The sequence below is a fragment of the Pithys albifrons genome, chromosome 20 (genome assembly GCF_047495875.1).
Source record: "Pithys albifrons albifrons isolate INPA30051 chromosome 20, PitAlb_v1, whole genome shotgun sequence".
Classification (NCBI taxonomy): Eukaryota; Metazoa; Chordata; class Aves; order Passeriformes; family Thamnophilidae; genus Pithys; species Pithys albifrons.
In genome coordinates this window covers 8,023,503-8,040,604 of record NC_092477.1, presented here as the reverse complement: position 1 = coordinate 8,040,604, position 17,102 = coordinate 8,023,503, and the positions used below count along the sequence as shown (strand labels likewise).

The 17,102-nt window shown below is 48.9% G+C and overlaps 1 protein-coding gene across 1 annotated transcript; it reads left to right on the top strand.

The window, feature by feature from the left end:
* The first annotated feature begins 72 nt into the window (after positions 1-72).
* On the top strand, positions 73-16,721 carry CRAT (carnitine O-acetyltransferase). Its single transcript, XM_071574638.1, is given in 16 exon segments — positions 73-151; positions 154-235; positions 2,220-2,322; positions 3,415-3,678; positions 4,135-4,253; positions 6,319-6,372; positions 7,248-7,413; positions 7,980-8,154; positions 8,547-8,725; positions 9,725-9,825; positions 10,267-10,386; positions 10,899-11,021; positions 11,706-11,841; positions 12,305-12,367; positions 12,896-13,033; positions 13,571-16,721. Coding segments are annotated over 16 exon segments (2,103 nt in total). The 5' UTR covers positions 73-87; the 3' UTR covers positions 13,787-16,721.
* The last annotated feature ends 381 nt before the right edge of the window (positions 16,722-17,102 follow it).

Sequence of the window (17,102 nt, the reverse complement as noted above, 5' to 3'; positions counted from 1 at the left end):
CCCCCCTCACCAGCGGTGGGAGGAGGCGGCCGAGAGAGGGGCCGCGGCGCTCCCTGTTCCCGCAGCATCACCCTGCCCTTCTCCAAGATGGCAGCGCGGGCTTCGCCCCGCTCCAAGATGGCGCGCGGGCGGCCCCGCCCCGCAGCGGGGCGGTGGGGCCGGTGTGTCCTTGCGGCGGGCCCGGGCCCGGGGCCGGGGGTGCGGGGCCATGTTCGCCTGGGTGGCCAGGGCTGCGGTAAGGGCGGCGCGGGGCGGTGGCGGCTGTGCGGGGGCTGTGTGGGGCAATGTCCTTGCGCAGGGTAGGCGGCGGGCGCGGGCAGTACCGGGGCCGGGCAGTGCCCGCGGGCCCCGCGGTTCCGTGCCGGGCCTGGCGGCAGAGGAGCTGAACGGGATGGAGGTCGCGGAATGGCAGGATAGGGAGAGGTGGAAGGGACACTGGAGATCAGCCAGCCCGGAGCAGGTGCCCCGGGAGCGCAGCCAGGTGTGCTTGGGGTGTCTCCGCAGAGGAGACTCCACGCCCTCCCCGGCCACCTGTTCCAGAGCTCTGCCGCCCCCGAGGCACAGAAGTTCTTGCTCATGCTAAGGTGAAACCCCTCTATTTTAGTTTATGGCCATTGCTCCTCATCCTGTCGCTGGACACCGCCGAAGAGAGTGGCACCGTCCCCTTGGGGGGAATGATTAGTGACATCCCTTCTCTTCCCCGGGCTAACCAGGCCCAGCTCCCGCAGTCTCTCCTCCTAAAAAAGGTGCTCGAGTGCTGAATTCATGGGCCCCACGGCGCAGTTCTTGTGCTGAGCTGTCCGATCGGGGCTGCAGAGCAGGAAGGGGGCTCTGACCATGGAGGGCCGGGCGTGGCAGCCGCTCATTGCAAACCCTGACGGTCCCGGGAGGAGGAGGAGGAGGCAGAGCACCAGGACAGCAGCAGGATGGATCCCTCCCGGAGCTGCTGAGGGGCCACGCAGGGCTGGTTGTCTCTGGGCTTGAGGGGCTCTCCAGCTTCTGATTTAAAAATAAAAGACAAAGACAACCCCCTGACATCTGACACTCAAATGCTGTGGCCATGCTGAGAATCAGACACAGCTGTCTGATTCCTCCTGTCCCCCAGGCCCCTGGCTGCAGGTGGATTTCCTTTCCCACCAGCTTTGCAGGCTCTGGGAAAGGTCATCTGCCCTGTTGGGATGTGTCTGGGGAGTGGTGCCAGCCCACGGGCTGGCCATGTCTGCACCCCCTGCTCTGCTGGTGTTCATTTTCCTGGTGCTTGTAGGGAGAGGGAGCTGCTCTGTTTGCTGCCAGCGGCCTCCTCTGCCCAGCTCTGATCACTGTTCCTCCTCCCACCAAACACCTCAGAGTTTAACTCCACACTGAACAAGCAGAGGACATAGAAGAGGAAAGGTGCAAATGCATTCCATGTTTTAACATCCAGTGGCTTCAGTTAGTTTAGTTTGGGATTTTCATTGTTACCCCAGGGGGAAATCTGAAAGTTTGTGTTTGCAGCCATAGCTGAGCTGTGCAGACTGTGCTTGTCAGCCCCTCAGTTCATCAGCCAGACACAAGGAGGGGCTGACAGTCCTTGTGGCTGAATGAGTCTCTGTTGCCCTGCTGTGGAGATACTTCTTGGGTTTCTTTGGAGCTTTCTTTAAGGGTTGACAACCCAGAACTCTCCAAAGTCTCAGCCTGCAATAATGTCCACACATGCAGGGGTGTGAGAGCAGTTAAGACAATTCTTTGAGCCCCAAACTGAACTTGCTCCCATCTCCAGCTATTCCCACACCCCCACCAGTGAGGCTGGGTCACTGTCCTCCCCTGACACCCTCTGGCCACCTCTGCCTGACTAAAGAACTGCCCACTGCCCACCAAAGGGCTCCCTGCAGCTTGTCCCTTCCAATACCACAGTGCCACCTGCTTCATAAACTGGGGTCTCTCCTGCCCATTGTCCAGGCATCTCTCACAAGTAGTTTCACTGTCCAGGCAAAGGCTGAGGGAACATCTCCAGTGCTGTCACTTGTGCTGTGGCTGGAACCCAGAGCTGTTGATCAGAGAGACTCTGCCCACAGTTATTGATCAGCACTGACAGTCAGGGCTGCCCAGAGAGGCACCTTCAGGGCTGTTGTCACAACCCTGCTTTGATTATTCCCATCCCCTCCCGGGGCTGTGTCAGCCCTGAGCCCTCTGATCGGAGCAGTCATGTGGCACTTGGCTAATAAGGTGACGCCCTGCAGGGGCAGCACACTGTCAGGTGGAAGAGGAGACCCAGACAGGCCAAGGTTTACGGTCTTTTCTGTCCTCCCAGCCATGGATAGGAAGCAGGAGCAAGCAGAGAAGGTACAGTATGCCCACACTTCCATGATTAACACTCTTCTTTTCTTCTCAGCCCCCCTCTTCTTTCATGCCTGAGTAATTCCTCCTTCTCTTGTTTTTTCTTTCTTTCTTTCTCCAGACCTCTCTCTCACAGCTCTTGCCAGGTTCTACAGAGAGCACAGAGCATCTTCCCTGGGGACTTTGTCACATTGCAGATTTAGATCCTTCTTTCTTCTTCTCTGTGCTTAACTGCTGGGAGGAGATGTGGGGACAGCTATTTTCTCATTGCTTTGGAAATCAAAGGGACTGTTCTCTCTGGCTTTGCATCCTTAGTACACTGACAATGCAAAGTCCAGAGTCCTGCAGGAGTGTCTGACTCAGTAGATCCAATGGAGAGGGAGGCGCAGAGGGAACTGGAAACCTTTAGTGTACAATTTAAACACCTTCAAGCTGAAGGATGTTCATCAAGAGGATGTTGTTATTCCTTTGGGGGAAAACTGGCAAGTTCATTTCCCGGTTAGCACTTGGGTTTGCTCCATTTTATTTCTGTGCCCAGGGAAGGGGTTGGTGCTTTCTGAGGCTTTTGCTCCCACACAGCCTGCTTGAACCCCAGGAGCCTGTTGGCATCACACACAATTTCCTGAACAGTCAGAGAAGAGGCATTTTAATCCTTCCCCAAAGTTAGCTAAATTCTGCCTCCTCAGAGCCAAAAGGGTGGTTTGTTTTGGCACAAGGGTTTTGTTTAGCTTTTTAGCCTTATGCTGTTGTAAGAAATTATGAAAGTTTCTGACAGTACCTAAGATGATTATTTCTTTCACAACTTTCTTCCCACTTACCATGGGATGGAAGGGTTTGACTTTGTCAAACACACAAAGCCTCTCAGCTGGAAGGTGCACAGAGTGGGAGATTATCCCAACAGCCTTTTCTCTGAGGAGCTGAGAATTGATGTCTTGGGAGATGGAGTTTCTCCTTTGCAGCCTTCCTGGATGCCCAGCACACAGCTGTGCTCTGCCCTCAGGCTGGGACACCCAGAGCCTCCCAGATGCAGGTTATTTGCTGCCTTGTGCACACCCCGGGGGGGAAGTTTTGTCTCGACATGTGCTCTGTGCTTTGCAGGCCAGGCCCTGTGGCCTGCTGAAGCCGACGGCTCTAGGGAAGATCCCCGGCAGATTCCAGCTGCACCAGGAAGTGCTGCCCCACCTGCCGGTGCCGCCGCTCCAGCAGACGCTGGACCGGTACCTGCTGGCCCTGCAGCCCATCGTGAGCCAGGAGGAGCTGAGCCACACAAAGGAGCTCGTGGCCGAGTTCCGCAAGCCGGGAGGCGTCGGGGAGAGGCTGCAGAAAGGTCTGGAGAGAAGAGCCAAGAAAACAGAGAACTGGGTAGGTTGGGACTGCCCTGGCTCTGGGGAGGGAGGGTGGAGGGCTGATGGGCACCTCTCCTGTGTCCTGGCTGCATCCGCTGGCACCTGTGTTTTAATGGCATCACCTTTGTGACTGGTTTGCTGCTGAGCTGTGTGAGCTCCTCACCAGGACTTGGGTCAGCAGAGAGGTTTAGGGCAGCACAGGGAGCTGGTGGCCCTGCCTGTGGCTGCTGAAGGCTCTGTCAGCATCACACAGCTGCCCCAAGAGGTAGAAGGAAACCCTCTGCTCATGCCCTGCACAAAGAACCCTCCCTGCCTTGCTTAAATACCCTTTTCCTCTTCATCTGCAAAGGAGAAACTCCAGTTTGTTTGTAAAAGAGCTGGGGGCAGAACTGGGGTCAGGATGCTGAGCCCTGTGAGCCAGGCTCAGGTCAGACAGCAGCAGCTCTCTGCATGTTGCCTTTCTCCATCCCAGCTCTCGGACTGGTGGCTCAAGACAGCTTACCTGGAATATCGCCTGCCTGTTGTGGTCCACTCCAGCCCAGGTGTGGTTTTACCTAAGCAGGATTTTCGGGATCGACAAGGTCAACTCAGGTAAAGTCCTTCTCTGCCTTCCCTCAGGTTACAGATGGGATGAGGTTTCTGTGCTGGACAAAGATGAGGGCGTTGAGGCTGATTGGGAAAGAGTAATTGTCATGTGGTCCCCAAGTCTGAGCTGCCTGTGCTGTGCAAGAGGGCTCTAAGGGCAAGGCTGCCAGGCTGTAAGGAAACTCCTGGTTATACCACACTAAATATTTAATTAGGGGAGTAAACTGAAGAGTCCAGTGGTTCAGGTACTAAACAGGGACTAAACACCTATGTTTAGGTCTTTGCTCTAGCACAGATCTTCATTGCAAGATGGTCAAGTCACTGGCTGGAGGCATTGTGAGAATGTACCTGAGCCAGTAAGATTGTGTGTGCATTTAAAGAAGCCATAAAAAGTAGCCCAGGCATGTAAGGGAGATCATCCAGGAATGCCTCTGGAGTTTGCTGGTTTATAGGGATGGGAGAGCCTGGCAGGGACTGTCCTTCAGTCTGTTCCTGCAGGAACTGTCCCCTGTTGTGTCATTTCACTTGTGCTTTATGATTTGGGAAACTTCACAGTGACCAGTGTCTCCACTCCAAGCTTTTCCTTGCAATCAGACCCTCTCTTCCTCGTGGGCTTCCTTTAATTTTTAACCACCACTGTGAGTGTGTTGAATCCACCTGCATAAATAACTTTAGCACTGACCTTTACACAGATACCTTTGCCACAGTTACCAGTCAGCCCTGGCAGATCAACAGTACCAGTCAGGGGATCAGTGAGGAACAAATCCCCCCTCCCACTCCTGTGATACACCTGAGCAGAGGATAAACCTTACGACAGTAAGAGTAGACAAACATCTTTGAAAGCTCTGTGATATTATTCCCTCTTAAGTTGTCCAAACAGCAGGTAAGACCTGGAGAAATGCCAGTGCCCCAGCAAGTGGAATTGAGAAGCTGCCTAAGAATCTGGTCTCCCCTGTAAAACTACAGTCTAAATGTGTGTTTGGGTAGTTTGTGGCTGCACAGAAGAGTTTGACAGTGAGGCTGAGACTAAAGCTTCAGAAACCAGAAGGTGAATTTAGAAAGTGGTGGTTCTCCGCTCCTTAATCTGGCAACACTGCTGGTTGAAAAAGTCATCCAGCCTCTCCTCTGTCTCCTCCTAGAGCCCAAACTCTGCTCCCAGGCCGTTCACTTTCTGGAAAGGAATATAGGCTCTCTCATTGGCGTTTCCCTCAGGTTTTACAATAAAGCTGAGAAATTTTCATTGAAAACTCCTTTGCAGGATGTCCCAAGAACCCTTAGGTTCTTGGAGTTGTGTCCTTTGATTTTTCCTAGGGATAGGTGGGCGGAACCAACCTAGAGGACACAGCCTGCCAATGCCAAATCCCTGCCCACAGCCTCTTGTCCCAGTGACCTCCTGCCTCCTTTCCCTCATGGATGGGTGGGAGCTGCCATGTCATAGAAATCCAATCTGTCACTCCCAGCTAAGCAGTTTGAAGTGACTTGTCACAACCTGCTGGCACTGGCAGTGTTTATGTGACCCACATGCAGCACCTCTGCTTTTGTTTCAGAGCCCTTAGTGCCAGGAAAGTTCTTCAGAGTTGCGTGAGCAGCAGGATGTTCATTGGGCAGGAACTCACAGTCAGCAGGGATGAGTCTTGGATGCAGGGAGAAACTGCTGTGTCTTGGCTTGAAACTCCAACGTGGCCCCTGGCCAAGAAAGGGCAGAAATCCCCTTCTTTTGGTGCTGTTTTAATGCTGAGACTCAGAACTCAAATGGGATAAAGTCCTCACACATCAGTGACATGTTGCTGTTAGAGGGTCATTCATGCACCTGGACTGAACCCTGCTTTCTAGAAAGTTGCCCAGAGTTCCTTGGTTATACAGTAAGACACATAAATAGATAAAGTGCCACATGGTGGGAATACCCAGGAATCTCAAATCATAGCCCAGAGTGGCTCTACCAGTGAACCAGAGATGGGCACAACGGGGGCTTGGCAGAAAGGCTGAGCTTTGTAAGGAGCAGAGAGCTTGTCCCTCAGCCCCACGTGGTCTGTGCTTGAATCTCAGCTTGTTACATTTGATATTTTTCCAGGTTTGCTGCCAAGCTGATCGAAGGCATCCTGGATTTCAAGTCCATGATTGACAAGTGAGTTATTGATCCTCCTGACTGCTCACACATTCCTTACTGTCACAGAGAGGCTGAGCCTTGTCCATAAATCTCATTTCCAAACAGAAAGGCAGAGAAGACAGCACATATTTGAAAAGAGATACTGTAATCCCTGGCACTGCTTACTGCCACTGTGGAAAAAAGCAAACTTACTTTTCTTTCTTCATATTCTTTGTTTGCCTTAATGCTTTCATTGGCACACAGATGTGCCTGGAGGGAGCAAGCCCAAGTGACAGTCCTGTGGTGCTTTGTGCTTCTGTCTGCTCACAGGACAAGCTACAGCTCAGGCAGCAGGAATTTGTTTCTCTTATTTTGGGTTCCTGGTGTTTCTCAGCTCCCAGCTAGACAGGATGAGCTCTAGAGAAATTTGTGCCTCCCTTACCCTTTTTCTTTTAGTCACTGAGAAATCTCTGCCGAACATGCATTATTTAAGCTCCAAATGTATGTTCCCCAGCACCAACAGTGAGACAAGGCTCAGGGCTAGCTGTGAAAAAGGAGGTAGTTAGAATAGGACTGCTAAAGTGAGTGATTGAGCCCCAGCCTAGTTCATGAGTAAATCAGCACATCAGACACTCATCACTCCCCAGAACAGGTCCAGAGATTTCTGTGGTGCCACAGAGAGTCCTTTTTCCCTTCCCAAAAGGAAGTCCAGCAAACAGACATTTTTGTAGCCCCTGTTAAGAAAGCTGGTAGGAATGGGGAAGGACATCCCCTTTTTTATCCCACCAGCACCTTTATGTCTTGCTGGAATGTGTGACAGCAGCTGCAGAGCTGAGCCTGCGCCCTGCATGGGGAGCACAGACCTGCTCACACTGATCTGTTTTCTCTCCCTCCTTCCCTTGCTGTGTCTGCAGTGAGACCCTTCCCGTGGAGTACATGGGAGGGAAGCCCCTCTGCATGAACCAGTACTACCAGATCCTCTCCTCCTGCCGCATTCCCGGGCCCAAGCGGGACTCCATTGTCAACTATGCCAAAGGCAAAAAGCAGTCCAGACACATCACAGTGGTGCACAACTTCCAGGTATGGCAGCTCCTGAGCTTTCCAGATGTTCCTTTCAGCTAGTTGGGATCCAGAAGAAAAGGAACAACTGAACATCTCTGCCCACAAGGTTTGCCTCACGAGGGAGTCGTTCCTGCTCCCTTTATCCCCTTTGGCCAGCAAGGCCAAAAGCTGGAATTACCATGTGTGAGCAGCAGACTAGGAGGGAGAAAAATGCTCTCTTCCTCTGTTTCTTGTCCCCATAATTCCTGTCTCTCAAAGCCCAGAGATCACGTCTGGAATTGGAAAGTGCAAGTGGAAATTGAATAACAAACTCTCCCAGCACACATTGGACTCAGAAACAGAAATTCCTCATGTGTTTTGACCCTTCTTACCATGATTTGTAAGCTTCTTAAAACCAGTACTGTATTTATGCCCTGCAAGGGAAGCTGGACTTGGGTCTCTCCATTCTGAGTATCCTTACAGATCTGCTTAAAGCTGAGTTCTTAGGTCAGGTCTTACCTTGTCAGAGTGGCTGTTTCTGGGGCTGGACAATAACAAACTTCTTTCATTCTCTCTCTGTCCTTGTCCACTCTTCTCACCTTCAGTTCTTTGAGCTGGATGTTTACAACAGTGATGGATCTGCCCTGACTGCCAACCAGCTCTTCATGCAGCTGGAGAAGATATGGAACACCTCGCTTCAAACAAACAAAGAACCTATTGGGATCCTCACCACCGACCACCGAAACAGCTGGGCAAAAGCCTACAACAACCTCCTGAAAGGTCTGTAGAGCCCCTAACACACAAGGGCTAATAAACACTGCAGGTCCTTGAACTCCCAACACCACCACTGTGCTCTGCTCAGTTCTTTGGAAGCTTGTTTAGGAGTGGGTAACATGAGCCTTCCACTCAAAGAGCAATCAATGCAAGGCATTGGTGTTTTTGGTTTGGAAGGTACACATTCAAAGTCTAGAGCTTGGTTTGTCAGACCTGAAATCCCAGTTTGTTGCCTTGCACGTGTAAGAAATGTGAAAAAAGGAGGGTGAATGCAGCACGTTCACACTTGTAATAGCTGCGTACACCCCCACTGGACTCCAGCACTGTGTCCTCCAAACCTGCCCTTTCAACAAGGTTTTCAACTCCCTTTCCTTACTGGTGGTTCATTTCTGTGCCAGACAAGACCAACAAGGAGTCTGTGCGTGCCATTGAGAAGAGCATCTGCACGGTGTGCCTCGATGCCCCCATGCCCAGAGTGTCTGAGGACGTCTACAACAGCCGCGTGGCCGCGCAGATGCTGCACGGTGGTGGCAGCCGCTGGAACAGCGGCAACCGCTGGTTCGACAAGACCCTGCAGGTAAGTGCTGCTGCTCCAGAGGTGCTGCTGCAGGTCTGGAGATCTTTTCTCCTGAGACTGCAAAGGTCCAAGAAATCCCTTGTGCAGGCAAGTTTTCCTGCTGTGAAGAGGGTGGAAAAATAAGGGAGGTGTGGTGGGTGATGGTGAGATGCTGTGGTTCCTCTTGCAGTCACCAGCACTCTGCTGCCTCAGGGATTTGTTTCTTTTTCTGCCTCTGCCCACGCTTATTCAGTGCAGCAGGTCTTTGTGTTCCTTATAAATCAATTTTCTGCCTGTGGTGAACAATGCCTTGTCTGCTCAGAGGCAGCCCAGACGATGGGAGGTCTGTTCCTCGGGTCTCCTCCAGGCTTGTCACTTCTCCTGGTTCCGCCAGGAGCTGCCCAATGGCGTTTTGTTTTGTTTCTTCAAACATAAGCTGCTATCCCACAGCATCCCTCTGATCTCTTCTCCATTCAGTCTCGTCAAGAGCCTTCAACAGCAGCTGCCGTTGGAGCTTTTCCTTCAGTACTTGGTATATATCCTGGCTTGTGGATTGTAGCAATGGTGTTTTAGAAGATTATTCTGTACCTGCTGAACTCTTCATGTTTTCAGCTGTTTTGTTCCTATTTAGGACTCTTCACTGATAGGAATAAATTTAGACGTTCCAGCTAATTGAAAAGGATAAGCCAGCACGTAGTAATGTCATTCCTGTATTATGTGTGCATCAAAGTAAATCAGAACCACTGAACCTCTCTGAATGGCCAAGGCACTCAGCACACCAATGTATCTGTCAGGCACACCCTTATCCAAGGAATTTTGCAGAACTGTAACTGCTCTCAGATCTTCTGCACCTGTTGAAAGGCTTCCACTGCTGTTCTGCTTAATGAGACCTTTGTGTTACCTTTCCGTGTACAAGGACAGGATCTGATACACACAGGGAGACACTGAGATCTCTCTGGGTAGCTCCTGCCTCACACACTGCATATCTGTCTTCACAATCCTCTTCTGCTTCTCTCCCAGTTCATCATTGCTGAGGATGGCTCCTGTGGTCTTGTGTATGAACATGCTCCCTCTGAAGGTCCACCCATCGTTGCTCTTCTGGATCATGTCGTGGAGTTCACGTGAGTCCTGCCTCCTCTGCCTTTCCTCAGTGCTGGAGACAGGTTCTAAACCACCTGCTCCCCAGGAACAAGCCTCTTCACAGCTCACTGCCAGGAATATGTTCTGGAGGAAGGGTAGTGGGATGCTAATTAGGTGTTGCAGTTCTTGTATCCATGAGGAAAACTGAATGGCCAAAGCTACTCTGATAGTACTGCTGCCACTCTTGGGGAATTGCACCAGCTTCAGCCAGGGAGAGGTGTTTGTGTTTTCTTTTGGGCAGAAGGCACAGGAGACACTTCATTCACACCCTTCCTAAAACAACTTATTGGCACTGTGAGGAATTTTTCAGACTGTAACCAGTGCCACAAGGTGTTAGGGAAGATCTGTGCATTTCTATCCAGGCTCTGGTGTTCAAGCCTCATGTGAAAAGTCTGGTCAAACAGAACCATTTCTCTGTGCAGGAAGAAACCCGAGGGGACAACATCGCCCACAGTTCCTCTGCCAATGCCCAAAAAGCTGCGGTTTAACATCACTCCAGAAATCAAGAATGACATAGAGAATGCAAAGCAAAACCTCAACATGTGAGTATGAAGCAGGGGAGAGGTTGGTGGGTGACTGAGGGGGTAATTCATGTCCCCCTTTGGAGTATGTCAGTGGTTTCAATCAGGGTTTCCCCTCTGCAGCCAGGGAGTGTTGCCAGTGACTTCTGGGGTCACCAGCATTGAATTGAGCTGAAAAGTACTAAAGCCACCTGCTAGGAATAAAATCAAAGGTGCTGGAAAGGGGTAATTCCTGATTCATCCCATTTGCTGAGAAAGAGCAAGACCTCACTGGATCCAACTAGAAATACTGGATCATAAACACACACAAGCCTGTCTGAGCTGCTGAAGATTTTCAGCAGTGGCCAAAAAAATCTTAACCTCTGTGGTGCTGCCCAAAGAAATGTGTGTGTGGTGGAGCTCTCTGTCCCTGCATAGGTCGGATCCACATGGCCTGGCTCAGATCCCTCTGAGCCTTGTGAAAGCAAATCCATTCCTCTGTGTTACAAGAATGAACAACAGGCAAAGGAACACTTCTCTTTCTTTCCTTGCAGAATGGTTGAAGACCTGGATATCAAAGTCATGGTCTTTCATCACTTTGGGAAAGGCTTCCCCAAGTCAGAGAAGATAAGCCCTGATGCTTTCATCCAGCTGGCCCTGCAGCTGGCATACTACAGGTAAGACCACCAGTGGGTAACTTCTCAAACACAGGAGCTTGACAGAGGTGGCACAGACAAGCCTTCCCCTGTACTCTGCATTGGTGAGGCCACACCTTGAGTATTGTGTTCAGTTCTGGGCCCCTCAGTTCAGCAAAGATATTGAGGGGCTGGAGTGGGGCCAGAGAAGAGCAACGAGGCTGGAGAAGGGACTGGAGCACAAGTGCTGTGGGGAGAGGCTGAGGGAGCTGGGGGTGTTTAGCCTGGAGAAGAGGAGGCTCAGAGGTGACCTCAGTCAGCACTGTAAAACTACCTGAAGGGAAGTTCTGGCCAGGTGGGGGTTGTTCTCTTCTCCCAGGCACTCTGCAATAGGACAAGGGGGCACGATGGGCTCAAGCTCTGCCAGGGGAAATTTAAGTTGGAGATCAGAAAAAAATTCTTTCCAGAGAGAGTAATCAGGGTTTGGAATGGGCTGCCCAGAGAGGGGGTGGATTCCCCATCCCTGGAGCTTTTTAACCTGAGATTGGCCGTGGCACTGAGTGCCATGATCTGGTAAAGGGACTGGAGTTGGACCAAGGGTTGGACTTGATGATCTCAGAGGTCTTTTCCAAGCCAATCAATTCTGGGATTCTATGATTCTAAGCCTCTGTGAGGCCTTTCTGCCAGGGCAGACTCACTGCTGTGCCTCTGCCCTCCATGTCCCAGGATGTACGGCCACGCCTGCGCCACGTACGAGAGCGCGTCACTGCGGATGTTCCGCCTGGGCCGCACCGACACCATCCGCTCCACCTCCGTGGACTCCCTGAATTTTGTGCAATCCATGGACAGCCCTGACGAATTGGTGAGGAACGTGGAGCGAGAGAACTCCACTCCTAAAAATAACAGCTGCTTATTTGGCTACTCCTGTGTCAGCTGGTGTCAGCTAAGCAGAACTGCACCTGTTACAAAACTGATCTAAAACGTAGCTTGAAATATGTATTTACACACCATGGGTTCCATTTGGCTTTTCTTCTACATGTACTGAAAGCCTGGGAAACAAGACATTGATGTTTCTAATCCCCTCACTAAGTCCCTTCTAAAAGTCTGTTTGGCTGCTCAAACCAAGTTCTGCTGCTGATGGATCAACTCCATTCAGAATGAACTAACACGGCCAAACCAAAATAATGTAAAAGTGAAATCTAGTACATGTAAAAATTAGTCTCATGCAGCCATACAAGGCAGAAATGCCCTCCATCCCAGAAGGACAGCCAAAATGAGGTTTTGCATTCTGCAGAAAAACTAAAGACAGGTGTCTGTGTTCTCAGGACCAGGAGAAGGCAGACCTGCTGAGGAAAGCCACACAAGCCCACAGGGAATACACAGATATGGTGAGTGTCCTCTGTGCAGCCACACTTGGGGATTTACCCAGAATATGAGGGTTCTGGGGAAAGAAAGGACCTTCAGAGCTTTTGCTCCTGACAGCAATATGGCTTTTAGTGTTGCAAAGGTCTGACTGGTCTGACAGTGCTCCAAGGCCAAGGACTGAATCCTTTCTCTCTGGCTGCTGGGTTAAGAGTCCCTTATGACTGACCTAAAGGAGACAATCAAATATTACAACAGCTTCAGGTCTTACCCTCATTGTTGCAGATAAATGCCAAAGCTGCATGAGGACCCCTTAAACCAGAGAGAATTCATGGGCAGGAACTGTTAAGGTGGTTTCCATTGGTGTGTTTAATTTCACACTCCTTAAAATCAAGACTTGACTACTGATCTTAAAAACAAGATCTAGTTTCCTTCTAACTTCCAACATACAGAGATTTTAACAAGGGTTCTTTTCTTTGAGCCAAAGAAATGGAGAGTTTTGCTCACTGGCCTGCTGGACTGGCCTTCATCTGCCCTTCCTTCTTTCCTCCCAGGCCATACGGGGCAATGCCATAGACCGGCACCTCCTCGGCCTGAAGCTGCAGGCTATTGAGGATCTCGTGAGCATTCCTGAGCTGTTCATGGACACAGCCTATGCTGTGGCGATGCACTTCAATCTCTCAACCAGCCAGGTAAGACAGAAGTGCCTTCTCTGCTTCTTTTCATGCTTTGCTTCTCCACATTTCTCTTTTGTTCCTGTCAGAAAGGTATCATCATGTGGGGTCAGAATGTTTTAAGCCAGCTGCCAGTCCCATAAAGGTGCAGATTGGACCTTACAGTCCTCACAGCCTGATAAAAACTAACATAACCACAGCCAGGATCACCAAAAGTGTTTGGTGTCTAAATGCAAGTGAGATCAATGGAGGCAGCTGCCAGGACAGCTCTGTGTTATCTGCTGTGCTCTGATTCTTACTGATACAGTTCTACTCATGACTTACACTACAAGCTGATCCTGGGGGGAAGCATTCCTTTGCAAAAGCAGAGGAAGACACACTGCTGACAAATGGAAGGATCCAGTAGGGGTGTGGTGGGAGGTGGGGCTGATCAGAGCACCCCTTCTGGAACAGTTTGATGAGATCAGAGTTCCTTCTGTCCACAGAACTGTTTGCATTTGCTGGTTTCATTTCTCTGTAACTGGTCAGAAGGTTTTAATCACATTGTCTCCACAGGTCCCAGCAAAGACAGATTGTGTGATGTGTTTTGGTCCCGTGGTTCCAGATGGCTATGGAGTCTGCTACAACCCAATGGAGGAACACATCAACTTTGCCATTTCAGCCTTCAACAGCTGTGCCGACACGAACGCCGCCCGCATGGCACATTATCTGGAGAAGGCACTGCTAGACATGAGGATCTTGCTCCAGGCTGCTCCCAAATCCAAACTGTAAGAGGCAAACATGATGCAAACCCACCCCAGTTAAAGGGGCTATGCCTCATGCATTGAAGGTCCCAATTCCTCAGACAGTAATTGAGAACAGCTGCCCCTGTAACCTAGGAAGGCTTCTACCATTTGCTTTCAGCAAGAGGGTACACAATAGACACCCACAGATACCACTCTGTAGTGACAGGAAACATTCTCAAGCCCAAGTAGAACTGACTAGTCCTCTCTCATCAATGCAAAGTGCACCTTCCTGTCCTCAAAGATAACTCAAATACAATTTTTACAAAACTTACTATAAAGGAATACAGAAAGCAAAGTCCTTACCAGCATCTAAATCCATTTGGTGAGGAGGGCAGTTCTTCAGGAAGAGCAGGGAATGTTTATTGTGTAATGCAACTACTGTTAAGTCTTCTGAAAAGCATCTTTCAAACTTGACTGAAGGTTCTTCTCTGGCTCCAGCAAAACTTCACCATTGAACTTCAGCAAGGGGAGAAGGAAGCCAAGCCAGAGCTGATCCAGCCTCGTTGGAGTGCACAGCACTACTTATCCCAGGCACTCCAACCCGTTCCCCCTTGTTTTAGGACGTTGGGATCTCCCTTCTGTTGCACTGACCTTACTAAAAACAGAACATGACTCGCTACAAACTATGGCTATTTTTTGTTGGTTTTGTTGTTGTTGCTCTGGGCTTTTTGTTAACCTTGCTGCTGTGGTTCTCCCATTCATCTTCCAGCTCAGCCTAAACGTTTTTTTTCCCCACAAAGCTCATACAAAACTCCTCTCACATCAGTTTTACCAGCTTTGGCTCTATGTACCCTCACATCTGCAGAGATGAGAAGGGCTTGTCTATGCATTCAGCAGGACACTTGCTAAACTTTGTACATTTCATTGTACTTTTCTTTGGAACTTGAGGAAAAGAAAAAGATGCTGACTCTGCTTACCAGGCAGAAGGCCACCTCCTCATCTCCTTCAGCACTCACATGTTTAGACCTTGCTTTCAGAAACAACCTTTTAGTGCCCAATGTTATGCCTGAGCCGTGGACAAATAAGGGTGTTTCCAATCAGGAACTCCAAACATACTTCCATTTCCAGCACACACAGTTAGTAGAATCTGTTAAAGGCCAAAGGAAAACCAGCTGCAGAGTCACCCTTTCACATCACTCTGCTTTAAGAAGGCAGAAAAATCCTGAAAAGCAAGAAGAAAGCTGGGAACATGTGGGCACTGTAGATGTTTGTGCCCTGTAGCAGCCACTGTTCCTGTAGTATCAGCGCATTTCCTGCCACACTTGGGAGTTCTTTCTTACTGAAATGTTACTCCAATTTGTGCCAGCTTTATTTTGTGAGAGAATGATCTCATGATACTGTTTTCATGTTCAGTTGACAAACTTGAGACAGTAAAAGATGATCTATAAACATTAACATACAGTGGTAGCATAGGAACTACTTCCAACCAATCTGCCAGAATCCAAGCTCCTGACTACACTTTCATTTAGTGAAACTGTGTGGTAATAAGGAATTCTTAGTGCTAGGTCTGCAACAGGAATCCTCTATTTAAATTGCACACCCTTCAAGATGAGTCTGCTGGGACATCATCACCACAGACAAGAAGCAGTAGGAGTGTGATGGCCTGTTTTTTTAACAGAGAAATAATTGCAAGGGACATGATCAAAGTGCCTTACTGAACAAAAATGAAGAAATTTGCACTAAAGCTGTTTAAAGTAAAAAAAAAAAACAACCATTCTAATTTGCTTCTTGAAAGACACAAGCCACTGCTTTGGTATTTTTTTTCCCTGAAAGGATGTTATTTCAAAGCTTCTATCATATCTAAAAAAACCTTAAAGAAAACTTAACTGAAACTCACCTGCACAGCCAGTGATTGTATGAACTGTCACTTTTACATCATCTACATGGAATTAGTTGATCTTTTAGAAGGATCCTGAATGGAGCGAGACAGCCTAAAAATACAAACTACAGCACTACAAACCTGCAAGCACACACACCTGCTCTGTTGACTCCTCTGCATCAATTAGACTGAAAACTGCAAGAGGATATTCAGTATTATCAAATTGTAAATACAGAAAAAGATCAAACCTTACTGGAATTACATCTGGGTTTATGGAGCCTTTTACATGGAAGAAATACTCCTTTTGCCAAAGCAGTCCTGCCCCCATACTGAATCAGCCTCTGTTGCCAGGGGATGAGGTGTTTTTCCCTGTCTGCAATGCCTTCAAGCACAAGCAGTGCCACTGAAGTATTTGAGACTGGCCCTTTTCCACTTCTGTCTCAAAGGGGGAAGGCTCTCAGAGGAAAGTGCCTATTAAAGATTAAGCACAAGCATGTGCTGCAGTGACTGTACCTCAGAAGATGGGATTGATCCATCCTGGATCTAAATCTGGATATCCCACAGCTGCAAGGAGCAGACTGTCCCACTGAAAGAGATACAAGATTCATAACCCACTTAATGCATTCTTACTGATACACAGAGCTGAAATTCAGATGAATCAAGCTGATTTTTCAAGTGCTTGAAAGGACACTAAAATTATTACAAAGCTTCTCCTTTAAAAAGGTCTTTTCTTATTGTTCTAAAGTTCTAAAATGTGATGTTCTTCTGGATCATACCTTCTTGATTTTTTCAGTGTTGACTTAATACTGTTCTACTTGTTTCTGATCATTTTATTATCAAGAGATGTCCATTGTCTTAAGGGCAACTTAGGTCCAGAAAAGCTACTGATTAGAAACAAATCATTAAGGAATTCACGGAATGAAAATATTCAGATAACTCTTGGGGTCTGAGTGCAATTTTTGACACAGCCTGGTAGTGTTGCATGCTTTGCTGGTTAGCTGTGTTAATTCCTGTTTGGGTAATGGGATCCGTGTCATGTAAAGTTCAGAAACATTCGTTGAATAAACTGAAACACAATAAACAGATAAGTGCTACAAAAAAAGACTTAAATCTCCTTAGACACTGCAGAAGTTACATAACTGCCCTCACTGGGATGATGTTTGTGTGGGGACAGCAAGAACAGTGAACCACAGCATTCTGTCACCTTCCTTTTATTGTATCTCCATCCAGCCCCCTTGAGTACAGGGGAGGAATAGAAAGCATCTGCTTGCAAAGCCACATATTCCAAAGAAAATATTCCATTTCAGAAAACTAGTGGCAGGAGACTTCGTACAAGTGTAGGATAATAAGGCAGAGCTCAAATCTTTTTCCTGCACAGCACCATTTAGTTAAGAAAATCCATGGAATCACTAAGGAATTTCTACTGTATCAAGTATTGCAAAGATTTCTGAAAAGGTACAGCAAAAGTAGGCAGAAGATGCAG